General features: G+C 40.6%; 2 protein-coding genes across 8 annotated transcripts in view; one reads left to right on the plus strand and one right to left on the minus strand.

The window, feature by feature from the left end:
* LOC124059897 (von Willebrand factor A domain-containing protein 5A-like) overlaps positions 1-18,652 on the minus strand; it is a 28,380-nt gene extending 9,728 nt beyond the window's left edge. The window contains exons 1-19 of one of the 7 annotated variants that reach the window (XM_046390309.1): positions 18,483-18,652; positions 18,046-18,131; positions 17,553-17,755; positions 17,236-17,458; positions 16,856-17,022; positions 16,647-16,761; positions 16,342-16,517; positions 16,165-16,253; positions 14,584-14,728; positions 14,198-14,277; positions 13,985-14,099; positions 13,707-13,865; positions 13,451-13,554; positions 12,225-12,445; positions 11,733-11,828; positions 10,766-10,912; positions 8,865-9,013; positions 8,283-8,406; positions 8,089-8,169 (exon numbers count right to left, since the gene is read on the minus strand). In XM_046390309.1, coding sequence (XP_046246265.1) covers positions 8,090-8,169; positions 8,283-8,406; positions 8,865-9,013; positions 10,766-10,912; positions 11,733-11,828; positions 12,225-12,445; positions 13,451-13,554; positions 13,707-13,865; positions 13,985-14,099; positions 14,198-14,277; positions 14,584-14,728; positions 16,165-16,253; positions 16,342-16,517; positions 16,647-16,761; positions 16,856-17,022; positions 17,236-17,458; positions 17,553-17,755; positions 18,046-18,088 — 2,436 coding nt within the window. In that variant the 5' untranslated portion in view covers positions 18,089-18,131; positions 18,483-18,652 and the 3' untranslated portion in view covers position 8,089. Of the gene's footprint in view, positions 1-7,591; positions 8,170-8,282; positions 8,407-8,864; positions 9,014-10,765; positions 10,913-11,732; positions 11,829-12,224; positions 12,446-13,450; positions 13,555-13,706; positions 13,866-13,984; positions 14,100-14,197; positions 14,278-14,583; positions 14,729-16,164; positions 16,254-16,341; positions 16,518-16,646; positions 16,762-16,855; positions 17,023-17,235; positions 17,459-17,552; positions 17,756-18,045; positions 18,132-18,482 lie in introns of those variants that run through there. The other 6 variants (XM_046390312.1, XM_046390308.1, XM_046390314.1 and 3 more) reach the window with 6 other exon arrangements.
* On the plus strand, positions 256-7,008 carry LOC124059892 (WD repeat-containing protein on Y chromosome-like). The gene has a single exon (XM_046390278.1). The coding sequence runs from the start codon at positions 291-293 to the stop codon at positions 3,408-3,410; it is 3,120 nt and encodes a 1,039-aa protein (XP_046246234.1). The 5' UTR covers positions 256-290; the 3' UTR covers positions 3,411-7,008.
* Positions 18,653-19,475: the final 823 nt, after the last annotated feature.

Below are 19,475 nucleotides of genomic sequence, written 5' to 3' on the forward strand. Positions count from 1 at the left end.
AATAGATGTGTCCTGCTGTGCTATGAACAAGCTATAAAAACTATGAACAAATGTTTGGACACTTGGTGTAAAAAAACAAACAAACTTGGTAACAGAAAAAAAAAACAGTGTGTGTGCATACCTCTCCTCACTTTTTTGAGTTCATGACATCATAAGTGATGTCATAATAGTCATAATGTCATAATAGTGATCCTTTGCCTTTGATCTTCAGTTTTAGAATCTGGTTTTGACGTGACATTATAAATGCTACTAAACACTAGTACAATGTTATCGGATATATCCTAGTAAGAATGGAAATACACAAGGACAAAGCAGAAGGCCTACCCAAGACGACAGGAACAATGTTTGGAGCGGAAGATATTCCAAAGATTGAGGAGCTATTTAGGGCTAATGCCGGTGAAGGGTTGAACATGGAGGAATTTTGTGCAGCAATGAAGAAGGTATATGGTGATTCAGTGAGTGAAGAAGAATTCAAGGTCCTCCACATGAAGATTAATTCAAACTGTGCTAAAAAGGTGGCATTTGCTGACCTATTAAGCTACCTATTCAACAAAAACATTGCAATGGAGAGTATGGATTATAAAGATCAGCCCTTTCAAAAATCTTTCAAAAACATACGGGTGCATAGTCATGAACCAATTCTTCGTCTGTTATTTCAACCTCACAAGGATGACATGGATTCTGAGTCATCAAAAGGACAAATCAAGCCTTACCAGAAAGGTCAATACCTCTCTGTCACCTCACATGGTATGTTGACCGTCTGGACAGAGTCCTTCAAGAAAACATCAAAATTTGATTTAAACAAAACACAAAACAAGATTCCTTTTTCATCCAAGAAAATGTATGTTAATGACATGGTGTACATAAAAGAACTCCAACAACTGGCAGTCAGTTGTAAGAGGGAAGAAGTGTTATTCTTTAATTGCAGTGATTTCCAAGACATTTCAGGAATAAGTCACGCTTTGATAATCGAGGAGCACAAAGTAAATACCATGAACTACTGGTCCAATGGCAAAAAAGCATTGTTTTCCTTTGGTGATGTAAAAGGATTTTTGTCAGTATTTATCTCCTACGATGTCAAGGCAAACGGTCTCTTCTGCAGAAAGGCATACAAGAAAATCTCTCTGAAGCGCTATCCTACTGTTTATGTTTCAGCCCTGTTAAAACAATCCTCTGAAAACTTTTTATGTATCAAAGTCCCCATTTTTGATGATATATGCAGTCAGATCCAATACTTCCCAACACTTGACTCATATGCCCTCTGCGGTAGTTCATCCAAGACAATGGTTATGGTTTCCCTTCCTAAATCATCTGACACTCAAGTCTCTAAAACAGTCTTTAAGAGCAGTAGGTATTGTAACTTTTTCACCTGTGTTGAATACTCCCCTTCAGCTGAGTGTCTGTTGACTGGTGGTACAGATGGCTTATTGCGAGTGTGGTTTCCCCACAAAAGCCCATTCTGCAAAAGGACATTAACAGGACATATAAAACCCATTACCCACATCATGTTCAATTCAAGGGAAAGAATGTTTGTCAGTTTATCTCAGGACAAGAATGTACGTGTGTGGGCCGAGAATGGCTGGTACTGTTTACAAAGCATCCAAGCTCAGGACATAGGACACACCCCAATCTCCAGTGTGTACTATAACATACACAACAATGAATTAGTCCTGGCTCACTCGGATATTGCAACATGTATGGGAAGAGGAACAGATGTTTTTCAAAATACATTAACATCCCATGACAAGCCCCTGTGCAGTGCTCTGTATCACAGTGATTTCAAACAGGTCATCTCGGTCTGCCAAAATGGTGTGGTAACAGTGTGGGATATCTTGACGGGAAAGGTTGACATGAGGTTCAAGGTCACTCCAGAATATTATGTGGGGTTCACTGCCATGGCATTTGATGGAGCACAGCGCAGACTAATCACAGTCTCCCAGGATAGAAAAGTGAGATTGTGGAACTTTAACAATGGCACAGAGCTTGGTGTTTTGCCTGTTATCGTGCCAAAGGAAGTCACAGGTATTGTCTGCTTAAACAACAGGGTTTTTGTGTCTGGAAAGAACTCCAAAATCATTTTGGACTTGGATCTGAAGGGATATCACAATAGATTTTTGAAGCATGATTATTTAGATGACATTTTGTCAATGGATGTACACCAAACCACATTGGTTACCGCCTCCAGCAATGGAAATATTGTTATCTGGGATGCCAGCGAAGCTAAGGCGGTCTATTGGCTCAATGCCAGTATGAGCCCTCAAATACAATTGGCAGGCAAAGGAGCTCAGACCGGTAGTCTGCCTGTTGAGAGCAGCCAGAAGAATGTCAGAGGCACTAAGAGAAGAGGTATCCAAAAGCATCTGCAATCTGCAGCTCTGACCAATACTATGACTGATAGTAATATCAGGCCTCTCGTGATGTGTCTGAAGACCAGGAAGGTCAAAGGTGACACAGCCACACTCCTCACATCTGCAGATGGCTACATTTATGCCTGGTCTGTTATTAAAAATGGAGGTCTGTTAGCAAAGTTCAGGGCAGTGAATGATGAAGGTGCAGTCATTACCACCATGTCAACTGATGTCAAAGAACACGTATTACTGGCTGGGGATAGTACCGGAAGGGTTTATATGTGGGACATTCAGGAATTTGGTTTTGCAAGACAGGTAGACAAAGGGGCATCTGAAGTCATAAATGGGAGGCGTGTGTCATTGTGTTCACCTCCGCTGTTAAGTACCTGGCAATCTCACCTCACAAAGGTGGTGAGTATCAAATGTGACCCTGTTTGTGAAAACGTAATTACTGCAGGGTTGGACTGCAAAGTTCGGCTATGGACAAACACAGGTTGTTGCACAGGCCTCTTTGGCAAAGACAAATGGGATGCCATGCAACCTACCAGCAAAGAGAATGCCGACCAGGAGCAGACAGGGGGACCAGCCACAGCTGAGAACTCTGAAACACCATTCCCTAAGTCTCCATCACCACCAAGAAACTATGATAAACTCCTTCAGAGAACTGACCTGGCACTCAAACCAAAAGTACCCTTGCGTGTATTACTTGCAAGAGGCAGAGAGCTGCTAAAGCCCGAATTCGCCCAAGACAAAGTCAACCTCAAAAATATTAAGAGTCAATTCAAAGTACATCCACCTCAGACCCGACCCATCACACGTGGTACTGACCCTACACAAAGCTCTCCTCAGAAAGCACACTTTCCACAATCGAACCAGGTTAGGTGCAAATTTGGTCGTGTACTCAAGTTTCCACAAAAAGACACACTAAAAGGCAGTGTCCTCATACCACAGCCACCAGACACCCCACCAGGCAAGCATTTGTACTTTCCACCCATTCCCAGAAGGGTTCAACTAACAGGACATCAGGCTCAGTTCAGGCAAAGTCAACCTCAAAAATATTAAGTCAATTCAAACTACATCCACCTCAGACCCTACTCACCACAGAGCGCACTAATGCTACAAAGAGCTCACCACACATGCAGCGATTAGTCAATACAGTCAAGCGGGGATCTCTTCAGACATCAAAGCATGTGTACTTCCCACCCATCCCTCATTAGGTTCAGCTCACATATCATGAAACCCAGTTCAAGCCACATCCACCTCAGACCTGGCTCGCTACAGGCCTCATTAACACTGCAAAGAGCTCACCAAGATTCAGCCAGTTAAGATGTTAAAGTGAGGTCTTCCTACATTGTCCAACAACCACACCTGTCATTTAAAACTGCTGGCTTAGACAGCACTGTTTTCTACTATGTAAGGTTTTCTCCGGGTGCTCCGGTTTCTTCCTACGCTTCTTAGTAAATTATAAAAAAAAAAAAAAAAAGAACCTAAAATAAAATAAAATAAAAAATAGATTTGAGTATTTGATTCATTGAACAGTTTCCATCTAAGTACTTTAAGTACTCTTGATTTTAGTTATGTCTGTGTTTATAAAAAAAAGTTCCTTGATGCATGTTAAACACCCCAGGTATTTAACGAATATTCTCAGCAAAAAATACATGTTAAAAAATATAATGTTAGTAATACAGCCCAACAATTTGAAGTCATGACTGTGGATAGTAAGATGTTAAAGTGAGGTCTTCCTACATTGTCCAACAACCACACCTATCATTTAAAACTGCTGGCTTAGACAGCACTGTTTTCTACCATGTAAGGTTTTCTCCGGGTGCTCCGGTTTCTTCCTACACTTCTTAGTAAATTATATATAAAAAAAGAACCTAAAATAAAATAAAATAAAAAATAGATTTGAGTATTTGATTCACTGAACAGTTTCATTAACAGGAATGTCTGAGTTTGCTATTGGCCAGTGTTTTTGCACCACCATTCTTATTGCCTTGTGAATAACTGAAAAGGTTCACCTTTATAAAAATTCTTATGAGAATGATTTCACACAGAAAAATTACCGTGGATGTCTCCATTTCTTGATATTGGTTTTGGGTAACTGGTTCTCAAGGGTTCAGGGAAGAAGGTAGGACTGTTGAATGACTTCTGAAGAAAAAACTGAGTCACCACTGTTTAGCAGAGTCTTACTTCCTGGCCAATAACTTTTAAGAATGGCAAGAAATGGCAAGAAACGGCAACGAGGGCATTTATTTTTATTAATCAAATTGAAGACTGACCTGACAGCACATCTTTTTGCTGATCAATTTTGTGTTGTTGGCAGAACCAAAACATAGCTGGACACCAGCTAAGTACTTTAAGTACTCTTGATTTTAGAGTAAATTAGGCAACTTCTGCTGACATGAAGCTTAGTTATTGCTTTTTACAAACACTGTGCTTACATTAACACGAATTAAATCAAATGATTAATTGCTGCGTTTAAACAAACATGTTATTGTCACTTGTTGATGAAATCACTTATTTATCTCAGTTTACAGGAGCAGACATCTATGGTAATTTAGAATGCCTCCAGGGTGCCAATCAACCTTTTTCTGACAGGGGCTTGTGTAGAAATGTTTATGGGTGAAACTTCCAGTGAGACGGCAGAGGAAGCAGTACCCTAGTTACACTAGTTCATTTTACTGCTTTGTTCTTTAACCAGATATTTATGTAGGCTAACACAAAAGGTCTTTGCAGAGTTCTGGTATGTATTGCGCTGTTTGCAGTTGTACCAACAACCAGATGAAGCTAATCTTGGGGCCGCAACAACACTGTGTTGAGCATGCTCACAGAGTGAAAAAAGATTGTTACTCTGACCGACAGCTCCTTTTCCATTGCCATTTCCATTGAGAAATCTAATGGAATCTGGCTGAAAACCCTGAACTTGAAGAGACCATTCAAAACATTATATGTGTACTCATTTCATTTTGTTGACAAAAAAAAAAACACAAAAAAAACTGAACTGAATGACAGCAGTGTCGGTAGAACATCAAGTTCACGCATCATGCATCATGCATCATGCAATGTCATATTGTTTTTTCTGGTACATGCAGCCAGCATGTTTAATTATTTTCTGTTGTGGCAGTTAATGGCACAAGGTGTGAGGCAGCATAATACTGAAAATGGTTTAAGTGCAGTTATGTCTGTGTTTATAAAAAAAAGTTCCTTGATGCATGTTAAACACCCCAGGTATTTAACAAATATTCTCAGCAAAAAATACATGTTAAAAAATATAATGGTAGTAATATCTAAAGTCCAGGAGGATGCCAATCTTCAAATTTTTCAATCATGTCTACCTATGAATGACTGCACAAGAAGTCATTTGTGTGACTAGTTTTCAGTTTCAACTCACACAGTTATGCTTCATCACTGAACTAATGAAGCCAATCAGTTAACTAAACGTAATTTTTCTACTTCTAAACTCAGACAAAACCAAAATTATTATGCTGGGCCCTAAACTTCGTAGAAAACATTAATTTATGACGTATCTAGCCCAGAACCTTGGCCGCAAGCTCCACCATAAGGAATCTGGGATTTATTTTTGATCAGGATATGTCCTTTAATTCACACATAGCTCAAATTACTACCTTCTTTCACCTATACCTATCACCTATATTTTACATAGTTTTTTAGTTCTTTCTAACTTAAAAAATATTGTTGGTTGACTTAAAGATTTTGAGGTAATCAGTTTCCACATAAGTTTTGAGTACTCTGAACTTGTTTGGGTTTACAGTGTACATAACATTGTAAAAATTAGTCATACCTGTCTCAGAAGTATGCAGAAAAATGAGTCCATTTGTTACTTCCAGGAAAGCCTCTCCAGTTAATCCAAAATGCTGCTGCATGCATACTCTCAAGAACTTGCATAAGAGATCACATTTCTCCTGTATTGGCTTTTCTACACTCTACAATCCAGAATAAGACGTAAAATTCTTCTCCTTCTAACATACAAAGCCCTTAATGGTCAGGCACCATCTTATCTGAAAGAGCTAGTGGCCTATTATCTGACTATCACTCTACACTTCCAGCTCCTGTCTAGTGGAATCACCGTCCAGCTTATGTTTAACCTCTCTGCTATTACTACTCTTTCTATGCATCTCTGTTCGTGCGCATCCTCTCCCCGACTCTCTCTCTCTCCCTTGCTGTCACGTTTACACTCTCTCTTTCTCTCTCAACCCAACCAGTCAAGGCAGATGGCTGCCCATCGAGAGCCAGGGTCTGCTTCGAGGCAAGGTTTCCAAGGAAAACAACAGCACAGTACAACAGACTTAACATACTTGCAGATTGATAGCTTCAGGGGAACTTGTGAAAGTCATTAATGTATTATCCGTGTGTAATGTCAGAGGATTGACTGTATATAGAGGTAGACAAGCTCCCCAGAAGGGAAGCCAAAATATCTCAATCCCCCCGGAAGCAGGGTCTAGTGCAAGTCATATGAGTTGACTGACAGTGAGATCTATTTAGGAAGCAATCATAAAATTGATGTGTATAAGCCACATAAGATTTATTTTCCAACTCATTTGGTATCAAGGAAACATGTTTGGTCAAAAGCTGTTCATACTGCTGTGGTTGTATCCTACTCTGTGTGTTTTATAAGTCCATTAAGTCCATTAAAAACTGTAAAAACTGTAGAGGACAACTCACAGAGTTTGATTTCTCCAAGAATGTGAGAAAAACCAAGGATATGTCACCACTCAAATCCTGCAAACTATATAATCACTGGACAACATTTTGAGATTGCTGTGTCTTTGGGCATCATAAATGGCAGGACAAACTTTGATGCGAACACAGACAAGCTGAGTAAGAACAGAGAGCAGCGCCTCTCTTGTCTGAGGAAGCCAGCCCAGTTCCAGACTAACAGATGCCCAATATTTTGCACATTTTTTACTGAGGCAGTTTGATTAATGCAAAAAAAAAATGCTCCCCCCTCCATTAGCCGGCTGATGTGCCCTTGAGCAAGGCACTTAACCTCCAATTTGCTTCCTGGGCGCTTGACGCTGCCCACTGCTCCTGTGTGTGTCTCACTGCATGTAATTTGCTGGGTGTTGCATGTGTGTGTTCAACTAAGGGTGGGTTAAATGCAGAAGACAAATTCAATGTGTGTATGTAAAAATATATATGCTGCCAATAAAGTGATTCTGGTATACATCTCTCAAAGTTAAACAGAAAACCTCAGAAACAGTAGAAAGAATTGTTGGGAGCTGTTGACAGTTGACACAGACAGCAGAACTTTAAATCTTATATGACAACACTGCAGCAACACTGTTCAACTCTGCAAAGTACAGGTAGCACCAGCACATCTCCAATCTTGCCTGTTTTACTTTTTCATTCATTTTTCATTGTAACTTGTACTTAATGTGTTCACCTTTTACTCTCATATTTATAATGTATGTGCAGTTACCAGTTGTGTGGGTTCTTAACTTATGTGTATCGCCCTTTCCTGATATTATTATCTTTTATTACCATGACAGCAGAACTAATTGCCAACCAGGGACAAATTAAAAGCCTGAACTTGAAAACAAATACCCAGACCAGTAAACATAAAAACAAGGAAAAACACAGAATAAAGTCAGAATAAAGTAAAACAAAAAGATATCATTGTTACATGTGTAATGTTGACAAATTAAATGCTAGGTAAGCAAAAAAATAACACGCAAATCTGCTTCTGTGTATAAATCCTGAAGGTGAAGGTACTTTAAACCTCAGAGCCCCAGGGCGTCTTTCTGCACGTTGCAACCCAACAGTGCATTTGCGGCTTCCACACACTCCGTCACACATGGTGCTGAAATGAAAAACACGTAACAAGTCATCAGCAGAGGAGAATCAGTTTGGGTAAACAGCAGATTTTAACCAACACACCATGTTAAGATCAACACTTCTTCTTATGGTTGTTACCATTCTGAGCACGGAGCCATGACACAGCCTTCAGAGCCAGAAGCTCCCACTCTTCCTGAGCATCCATCTTGAAACCATGAAGCCAGATCAGAGCCAGAATGGTGGCCCACACTTCCTGGGTCACCTAATTCACCAAATAAAAGAAAAAAGAAAAACATATGTGGAACCTTGCATAGCGAGAACAAAGAAATCAGAGAGAACAAAGAAGATATGGCACAAAGAGAAAATACTGCTCAATGGTCTCATTTCCAAACAACATAACGACAAAATTAGACACCAAAATACAAAACATCAGACTGAAATGCATTTTGCAGCCATGAGGCTGCTATATAAAACCAACAACATTGCTGACAGTTCAGTGGCTGCTTGGGGGATATTTTGGTCCCTGATTTCCAGACATTTTTCTTGCAGTGATGTATCTTTTGTTTGACTCATCTTAACTTTTATTTGTTTTGCTTGGTTTGATGTTCTGTATGTCTTAGTATTTCCTCTGTTTTGTCATGAAATCTGTTTTAATATTAAGCCCCATTATTAATTAAATTCATTCATTATTCATTATTTATTATTTTGACAGTCACTCACTGCTGAAGGTTTTATGGTCTCCACCTCCTTGCTGGTCTTTCCCAGTGCAGTGGCCAGATCTGGATCTAACACCCAGCAGCCAGACGCCTTCTGAAGGGAGACCAACTGCAGCATAGGGTCTCTGGGTGACCTTATGGGCAAGGAGGCTTCTGAAGAGAAAATCAAAGCACGTGCAAAGATAAAACAGTCCTTATGAATTATACTGATATGCATTTCATATTGGTTTGTGGACAACCATATTGAAACGCCAAGTTTGGCAGTATGACATCTTATTTTGTTTTTGTTTTGTTTTGTTTTCTTAAGTCAGAAGTCACCATATTTGGTCCAGACTCTGGAGAGGATGCGTATTGTGTATTGCCTCCATCTTGAGTGGATCTGACTAAGAACAAGGTAACCATGGCCGAAAGCATACTCTGATTTGTCATCTATTTTATTATAAATGGAACCATAATTTATAAAATGGACATCAGGCTGTAATGAAGAAGACTTGAAAATAACAACTGTGACCATAAAGTTATTAGGAAATAGTTTACTGAGGTAATTAAGTAAGTCAAGTGATAAGTTGGCTCATTTTTTCAAAAGTTTACAGACAATCTGACTTTTTTTACACCAGGTGAGTCGCCCCTTGTTGTCCATTAGAACAAATGGAGGCTTAAGGCACTTCTGTGTCAACTTTTCAGACCAAGAAGCTCCATCCATTTATGACACTCACCATGCTGCTTCACGATAAATGCTAATGTCAGCATGCTAACATGCACACAGTGACAACTTAAACATGCAGATATTTGTCAGTTTTAATTTCTGCTAACATTTGCAAATAATTCACAAATGCAATAGTTTAGATAAAATGTCCAGCTGAGGCTGATGGGCTGATGTTATTAGTTTTGCAGATGTTAAGTTCTGAACCTTTTAAACCAATAGAAAGTGTGGCTTGATGAAATCACTGAATGAAAAGTCAAAAAAGCACCAAAGTTACTGTGTTACAATTCATCCTGAGGAAGACCAAAAATCATTGCAGCTCATCCAATAGATGACAACAGATGTATATTCAATGAACTCATTATTACTTATCACTTGAAAGGGATCATAATCACAAAGCTCTTCATCTGCATCCATGAAGACAAAAAGATAAAATTTCAAAAAAGGTAACAACAGTCAAGAATTTAAATGTAACATCTAAAAATTCAGTATTGCACCCGATGCACAACTGCACCATGTAGAAACTAGGACTCTACAGAGAGAATAGGACAAAAATAAATATAATTTATGGATTCAGTTTTAATCTTTAAAAATATAATAGTTACATAATAAATCTATATACTCTAAACACATTTCAAAAAATAGAAGTTCCTATACTGTACAGCACCACAGCTCCAAAATTCACCACTGAGCTGAGTCTGCACTCCTGATTAACAGAAGGAGGTGACAGGGTCTGTTTTGATAACCTCTGCAGCTAATCAGTCAGAATAATTTCTTGTAAGACGACTTTGACAACAGCTGTATACATTATGATACACTGTCTCACTCGTGTGCTATGCAATGACAAAATAAAAATTATGCATATCAAATCCAGCACAGAAGCTGAGTATCATAAGCTTTGTTCCTTAGCTACTGAAATAAATGTTTCACATTTTTCACACACATTTCAACTGCACTGTCCTGATAAAAGCAGCTGCAGACATATTAACCAGGCGATGCAGTCTGTTTTTGGCAGACAATCACATTTTGATTGTCCTATGATGTGATATTGTGACAACAGCTAAATTAGCTGGCCCATCTGCAAGGACAGCTGAAACCCACGAAAAACAGTCCTGTTGGCAGATCTGATGATGTGGCAGCTCTCAAAGCACAGCTATCAAACATTTCAGTGAAAATCAATTAAACCACAATGTATTACCTACCCACAAACTCTTCAAATTCACGTGCCACTGAACGCAACGGCTGCATGTAGTTCCCACATCGAGTCTGTAGAGACTTCGTAGTTGATTGTCCTTGGGCAACCATCTTTTTTCTACCTGAGAATAAGTTAAATATGCCCTTAGACGCTGCTGAGAGAACAGAGTGAACATGTGGCCATGGTCATTTTTACGACAAATATATCACCGAACGAAATGGCATGGGTCAATGGGACAGAGACAATTGTGGAAAAGTTTAATGTGAGACTCTTTGTCAAGAAACTGATCCTTCATAGCAAATGCTTATGCAGTTGGATTTGACAGTAAAAAGTTCTGAACAGCGACAAGGATTATGCTAAGAGACCAAATACCTCCACTACATAATAATAATAAACATCCATAAACATAAACCTTACTTAAATCAACAGCACAAAACAATACACGAGGAGGGCTGCGACCCATGACAGCAACGCATGTTGGCATGAGTGCAGTCAGCAGAATAACACTGGCAGACATAAGCCTATGATGTCCGTCCTGATCACCTGCATGAATATGATTGGATGTCGGCAGATAGTTGCAAATGAGCTAATCATTGTGATGTATATTATCGAGAGGTAATTCCAACCAGCCAATACAAGGGTGACTTAGTGCTCTGCCTTATCTATCATCATACCTCACTCACGTGTAGAGGAAAACACACTTTTTTAAACTGCATTCAAAATAAAACTTGAAACAAAGGTCTCGATATAATGAGCTACATTTTAATGACTTTTTTAAATCTATGTTAGGGGCACACAAACTACATGCACACACTGACACACACACAGCTCAGTGTGCTTCACTTGCTGCCCTGGATAATCAAACAAATCCTTTATACAGTAGTAGTTTATGTTGCCTATTCAGTGTTTATACAAATATTATATGCATAGAAATACACAGATACATACATATTCCATTTAGCCTGTATACTTACATTTCTTTGCTTTCAACTGTGCACTGGCTTGCGCACTGAATGACTGACACATCATCGGGGCAGCCATCCCCGCACTACAGGCCATCTTCAGGAATCCTAAAATTTTAAAAGGGGAATGCGAGGTCATGCAAGTTTACATGGGAATAAGCTCACAAAAAGCATCAACTAAACATCTGAATTCTGAAGTAAAAATGATACTGCAAATATTCCTGTCTTTTTCTGATCCTGTCTTTTTTGTGGTATCATCTGGTTCCACTGGTTACGAAAGCAAAGAACAAAGAAGCTCAGATGGTGTGTGACTTCATCCTGCGCCCAGGATTTGATTACTCCACTATATCTTTACAGAGCAAATAGTAGTTTGCTGCCATATTAATGTTCAAATTCCCATAAATTTAACGTTCAGTGTTAAATCAACACTATCATTCATGATCAGGGACAGCATCTTCGAAGGAGGGTCTTTTGCTTTTCCTATGTGCTTGGAAAAACACTCACTTGGTGTTGGAACATTCCTGCGCACCAGAGGTCCTTGAATCACCTTGCCGTCCCCTTTGTTGACAGCAATGAAGGCAGTGAAGGCACTGCTCACTCCTGATTGGACACTGAGCTCTACCACCTTCTTTTTCACTCCTCCATCTTGCTCTTTTCTGTGCTCTCTCTCCTCCATCTCCAGGGAGCGAATCAGAGTCCGAGCAGCCAGCCTGTGAACTGTTAACCTGCAGACATCACGGAAACGCAAACACAGTGATAAACAAACATTACATTTTGCCAGTCAAATTCCCACCATGTCAGTGGACTGGTAGAAGTTTGATGTATTGCCCACATGTTAAGCCAATCTTTGTCAGCAATTTCAAAATTAAGTTCCTTCTCCCATTTCTTTTTCATATATTTACGTGAATGTTTATCATGTAGATTCAGCGCTTGATATAATGTAAATTATTCTTATGTCACTTCTCTTGCAGGTTTTAGTTATGGTTTGATCGCACCATTCAGAGGGATCTGTCTGGATTTATTTTCTATTATATTGTCTTAACTGTAGATATCTGTAAAATTCATGTGTTTCCGGATTATATTTTCTTTTTAAATTCTGCAAACTCTCCAGCATTCCTCCGTCTTCTAAGATACACCATGCTGTCATTCCTTTTGCTGCTCAGTGCTTGAATCATTGGTCGCACTTTTTGACAGAAAAATGTCTTCTGAAAAGTTAATTAATGTTTTATATAAGTTCAGATGCTCATACTCACAGTATGTATTGATTTTGGAAAAAATAATTTGAAGTTCTAGTCTGTTGTTTATGGTTAAGTGTTTTTTACAGAACTGAAAATGACTGTCAGCCACTAAGCAGATGCCTAAAGAAGTATAATTTGACCCTTGGAACATTTTTTCGGCCAAAAAAATGGACTGTCTATGCGGTAGAAAGATGATGTTCATACTCTGTAGCATTTTCCTTTAACTCAAAAGGTGAAGAGCCGATGACAACCACAATGCACTGTGCTGCACCATAACAGTGAACGCTCCAGCTGCTGGGTGATTGGTTGGTGCTTGGTTTTGGCTCCTGAACTCTGAAACTGGAAACACTACGCCAGCCAGCTAATAACAAACCATCTGTTATATTCCGTTCTATTATACCTGATCGCAGACTTTTCCCTTTAATGCCACGCATAAATGCAGTATTCTGTTATCAAATAATGACGTGTTTTGTTTAACTGTGACTGGTTTACCCAGTGTCCTCTGCAGGTTTGAGACTGAAGTGCAGCTGGTTCTGAGTGGGATGACCTGCCAGGTTGTACTTCACCGTCACGCAGCCCTCTGCTGCCTCTGAATTCTGAGAAAGGATTACAGTGTGGACACCATGTTTATTACTCTATTCACATGCCTGATGGATTAAAAAATAGATGAAATCTATTTTGTATATCTAAATAATGAAAACAAATCAGATCAGAAAGGTATTTCACTATAACGTGTCGCTGCTCCTACCTGTCCAGTCAGCTGAGCATAAATCAGTGACCTTTGTCCCTGGAAAAGTGCTGTGATTGGTGGAGAGAGGACAGTGACAGAGACATTCTTTGGTAAATCCCATGTGACAGAGACGTCCACCACAGCTGGCTGCAGAGCAAATCGCAGCGACTGCATCACCTGACGAGAGAGGAGATAACAAAAATGTGGCAGTGGCGTTGGGTTTTTGCTCACTGTTAAGATTTCTGCCTGAGTACACGTGTGCTGTTGCACTGTTTCACTTGAGTGGTTTTACGTACTTTTGGTTGCATCCTGTCAGCCCCTGTGATGAACTGAGCGTGGCCTCCTCCTTCCTTGGCCAACCCATTGATAAGAGCAGAGCTGGCCCCTTCCCCAATCCCAAAAGAGAAACACCTACAATACAGAAGTTTTGCTGTTAACACACACAGCAAGGGAACATGGGACATATTCTGAGAACTGAGCACGTGTTTGCTGTGTTTCTGTGGATTCACCTGTGGGAACCTGAATTCTTCTTCACCAGACTGATAACTTCTTTGGTATTGCCCACCTCTCCATCAGTAAAGACAAATAGCTAAGGACGAGAATTTATATGTCTCTCTAAGTTACGTCCCATCACACAGCATGTGCTGAAAGTCATGCACATAACTTTCTGAGAGCTGTCTTAGACTTCTGTTTCAGTAACATCAGAGTAGAGAACAAGATGAACCTGAAATTAGTAAACAATCCTGTTCGTTCAGGATTGTACTTGTCACTAAAATAGAACAGCAGGAAGTTCTGCAGTGAGGACTGAATGGTATGGTGTTGCTACGAACAAGAGGTCTGTGTATAACCTGTTTAACAGTTAATGTGTGTGTGTGTGTATGGGCGTGTGAATCACTTGTCGAGGTTGATTTGGAATGCAGGGTTGGCTGTAAATATTTTTGAGAGGCTCCAGGATCTCTGTTCCTCCCAGATTAGCATCCATCTTTTCAACTTTCTTCAGAGCCTCCTCCATGGTCTCCTGGCTGTACTTAACACTCTTCCTGTCATCACACAAATACACAACCTGATTAACAATACACACGGACACATAATCATTTAAGGTTATATTTATGTGATTTTGAACATTTAAAATAATATATTTATATCTATATTTTCATAGCCAGTCTGTGAGGGACCAGAGTGGTCTCCCTGAATAACGGGATCGAGGCAAGATCAGATTCAGGCGGAAGAGGTTCGAAACAGGAGGCAGCGAAGCGTCAGGTGCCAGGAAAAACCTTTTATTTTCCCGAAACGCAAAGTTTCCACAGACAGTCTGAGAGCAGACACAATGCAGGAACAAAATACCAATAGCAAACACTCACAGCAGGACGTAGTAGTTCTCTCTAGGAACCCCAAAAGAAAAATGAGGCTCCTTAAAATAGGGCTGCTGGTTGAGCCCAAATGGTCCAAACCATTATGGAGGGGATTACCAACATAATGGTTCATACAATATGACTCATCATGATAAATAAATACAAAAAAAATAAATAATGCATCATGTAATGTACCCACACACCAAATATTTACACACCGCACAAAAATTTTACACAAACACCACATAGCCAACACCATAAAGAAATATAAACCCCCCTGAGTGCAATGGGCCGTGCCCCCTTGCCCCGTGCTCAATAAAATCCGCCCCTGTAGCGGCGCGCGCTTCCGCAGAGGAGCAGTGGAGCCGGACCGGGAGTGCAGGTGACTCTGTGAGTGTATGACAAACCAGAGTCTTTACAAACTGAACTGAAGAGGTGGACGAGTAGTGGGTACCTCACCACACGCCTGGATGCTAAACCGGGGAGAAAACTGACACGGGTGAGTTGTGGTTGTGGTAAGTGAGCGACACAGCGGGCTGAATTTCCAGCGCCGAAGCATCCATGGCGTACGCCACGTCAAACATGTCACCAAGCACTTACAATATATACAAGCTGATAAAAGAGTCCATTTCTCTGTGTGTGTGCACGCACACCTGAGTGTACATGCGCCACAAAGTCCAAAAAGTCTTCTATTTTCCAACGCTGCCTCGCAGGCCACGTCATCAAAACGGGTCCCTTGCGGGAGACAGTGAGAAGGGGGTGCTCACCTTCTCACACAGTCCAACTCCCCATGCATGTTAGTTAATGAGAATGTGCATGTGAATCCCTCCCCATCCTCTCTGCATCTTTTTAGAAACTTTATCGTGTTACAGCTAAACAAATATGATCTTTATTCATATGTGATTGTTACTGTCTGTATGAAAGTTTGATCTGTGCTTCTGAGCAGTGTGTGATCATATGCTGCTCCCTTGTTTCTCCAACAGCAGTGAGAAAACAGCAAATGCATTTATTTTGATCCGACATAAAGATGATCTAATGGCAATAAATGTTGCATATTTGGCCTTAAACAACAAAGACTGGAACAAGTATGCTGTTGGACTGAGTGACAAGAGAAAGTGACTTACGGGAAGATGTATTCATAGGTGGACCCAAAACTGTAGATATTGAAAAAGCAGCCCATTGGTAAGCTTTTCAACAGGAGCAGCAGAGTATCCTTAAGGGAAGAAATCAAAGACAGTGAAGCTCACTGTGTGAGGGACACTATGAATGATTTTATGACAGAAACAAGACATAATGAATACCCTGGCACTGCTAATGCGAGTCGGACAGCTCTGGCTGTTGTTTATATGTGAATCCATACTTCCAGATCGATCCAGTAAAAACACAAACTCTCCACATGAGGCCACTGAAGACATCACAGCCTGTGGGAACTCTGGGTACAGGCTCAACATCACTACTGGGTCCCCCATCAGAGTGCCTGAAGGCACAGGGGAGACAGAAGTATGACCTCAAATCTGACTTTTATCACAGCATGTGTAGCTCATCAGTTGGAGGATCATAAACTTTGTATTTGTAAAGTAACAGCGTCGCTAACTCACTAACTCACCAGGCTTGGCAGAGGCCTGTCCTGCCTCCACCACAGCAGTGGGCTGGTGGGCGTCTTTGTAATAAATCAGCAGTTCAACATCCCTGTCAAATTTGTGTCCTGCAGCCAACTTGACCTGCACATCACAAAATACACTCACTCAGATATAAATAAAGTGATGTTGTCAGGACTGAGGAACAGTCTCACCCAGCAGATACATCAACACTGACCGTGGCCTGGGTTTGCTCCGTGTTGAGATACTGGAGAGGGTCCAGGGAACAGCTGGACTCCACCTTAGAGACTGGACGAGGAGAGGACACTCTGGCGGAGAAAGCCAGAGTGTAGGGCACCAGAGAGGCTGGAACAGAGGTCACCTGGACACTGGGACCTTCACTACCTGTAAACAGTGAAGTTCACCTTTAATCTTTTGGATATTAAATGCCATCACTTCATCATTTCATCCCTTTAGATATCTGGGTGCACTGCTGTCTTAATATACTGCTGTACATGAGGATGTTCCTGTGGCAATAAAACCCTTTGTATGAACAGGTGTGGTGTGCACTGAGCTGAACTTTAACGTCCTGGTCAAAGTGTTGCCTGGTGTTCCTACCCTGAGGTTGGTAGCGAGGGTTGAGCACCGCAGGCAGACAAAACCTGAGCCCGTCATCAGCCTGCACAGCCAGCTCAGTGACGTACTCCAGCCTGATGGAGGCGCTCTCTCCTGGACGCAGACTGCCCACACTCATAGAGAACACGTCTGGGCTCTGATCACTCTCCTCCAATAGGAAGGCCTGCTGCCCGGAGCTCAAAGCGTCGTCATACTCGTCACGAGCCTGGAGTGCAGATGACACATGAGAGTGACTTTCACTGTGTTTACTGTGTTTTTAAGCTCCGCTGTACTGAGTAAGACTTTACTGTCCAGCTCACCTCCTGTTTCTCCTTCACCTCAGCTACAATCTGCGTCTGTCCGATCGTAGCGCTGAAATGACAGACAGCAGCATCTCCGGGCAGAGGGAAGACAAAAACAGCCTCCAGTGGTTTGTCCTCCTTGTTCTCATAGTTCAGAGTGGAGACCACTGTAGCCACATGGTCTCTCACCTTCACCTCCACCTCCACACTCTTCAGAGGAACTGACAGAGAAACAGCTGGTAGTTAGTCCAGTCAATACGTTTCATACCTATTTCACTTTAAGTAGAAAAGCACATGTCCAAATACATCCGGATATATACACACATCAGCATATCCACAACTTTCTGATTCTTAAAAAAGAACAAAAGCACAAAAATCTTAAATGATTTGTTCAAGTTATCTGTTAACCATGGAACTGTTAATATCACATACACTCAACCAAAATAAGCCTGTCATTGTGTGATTTATCCTGACCAAAAGGTTCCAGAGGAAATCAAACTTCCAACTCTACCTGGTTCTTTCTGAGGAGTAAGTAGACCACAGGAGACTGACATCTCCCCTGTGCAACACGGAGGAAGCTTATTTGAGGACTTCCTGCTGAAAAAGTTCATGTTAGTTAACTGCAAGTTAGGGAAATACGTTAGTGTGGGTATTTCCGAAATGAGGTCCTGAGGTTTTTTTTTTTTGGGGGGGGGGTTGTGTGTGTGTGTGTGTGTGTGAAGGTAACTTTGCTCTATTTGCATCGGGATGTCATTCTGATGTTCAGCTTTACGTTTACCAAGTTGTTCCACATATATTTTTCATATTTTTATTTACTACCCGGTTAACGGCGCATATCATTACAACGATAAACGGACTGCTTTAACTAATATTAACGCTAATTTACTGCGCCATCTCGGACAACTCAAACGCAGTCAAAGCGCCCACCTCTAAGAATAAATAACTTACTTGTGTGTAGTTTTAAAGAGGTGTCCTCCAGTAGGTCAGGACAAATCCCGTTGATGTATGGAAGAGGACCTGTAGTCCAGCTGCTTCTCACGTCTAAAAATGTGAAATCACAGTTGAGAAACGGGATATGTTCGACTTGTACTGCTCATTGCAGTGCGCAATTCGGGGAGTGGCTCAATATGGACACAGTCAAGCGTCTGTCATGTGGCCGCAGAGGTGGAAGGAGTATTCAGACCATCTGCTTAAATAAAAGTAGCATACAGTATAAAAATACTGTCGCGGGCTACAAGTAACAGTCCTCGACTCAAAATCAAAAATAAAGGTGCGGCTCATTGTGATTGTTTAAGATAAACATTTGGGTAGGTTAAGCGATAATAATATATCAAAACGTATTAGTTGATTACTATTCTGCATTAATCACCTAAATCTGCAAAGTATCTAGTAACTAAAACTTAAAAGACATCTAATGGGATTAAAAAGTACAATATTTACCTCAGAAAAATGGTGCAGAAGAAGCAGAATGTAGAACAACATGGAAATGGTAAAGTACAAAACAGTACAGCACTTGAATACATGTAGTTAGATTCTTGCTGTGATCTGAGGCCAGTGATGACGTCAATAAGTTGTTAAGTTGTTGCACACACTGACTACAAAGGTATGTTAGTTACATTTTTGAAAACTGTAAGAAATATTAAGAGAAAATGGGTTAACATGAACCACTTTTTACATCAAATAGTAGTTATCATCCTGTACTTAAGTGTACAAATGGAAATCTAAACTAGTATGATAAATGAGCCGTTAAAAAATGTTTGGCCTACGACGCAACTTGCCTGAGGTGGAGGTAAAACCAGCACGTAGGCGCACTAAATTGAGCAACATTATGTCTTGAAGGAAAATGGTACAGGTTAAGACACAGTACTGATAATTTCTGGAACATGATGAATTTACCTGGCATGACAACAATAATTTAAGTCCCAGATGGACTGAGTAACG

The sequence above is a fragment of the Scatophagus argus genome, chromosome 5 (assembly GCF_020382885.2).
Source record: "Scatophagus argus isolate fScaArg1 chromosome 5, fScaArg1.pri, whole genome shotgun sequence".
Classification (NCBI taxonomy): Eukaryota; Metazoa; Chordata; class Actinopteri; family Scatophagidae; genus Scatophagus; species Scatophagus argus.

Bases quoted from the DNA above. Each gene is read 5' to 3' on its own strand.
- LOC124059892 (XM_046390278.1), top strand. From the start codon at position 291: ATGGAAATACACAAGGACAAAGCAGAAGGCCTACCCAAGACGACAGGA.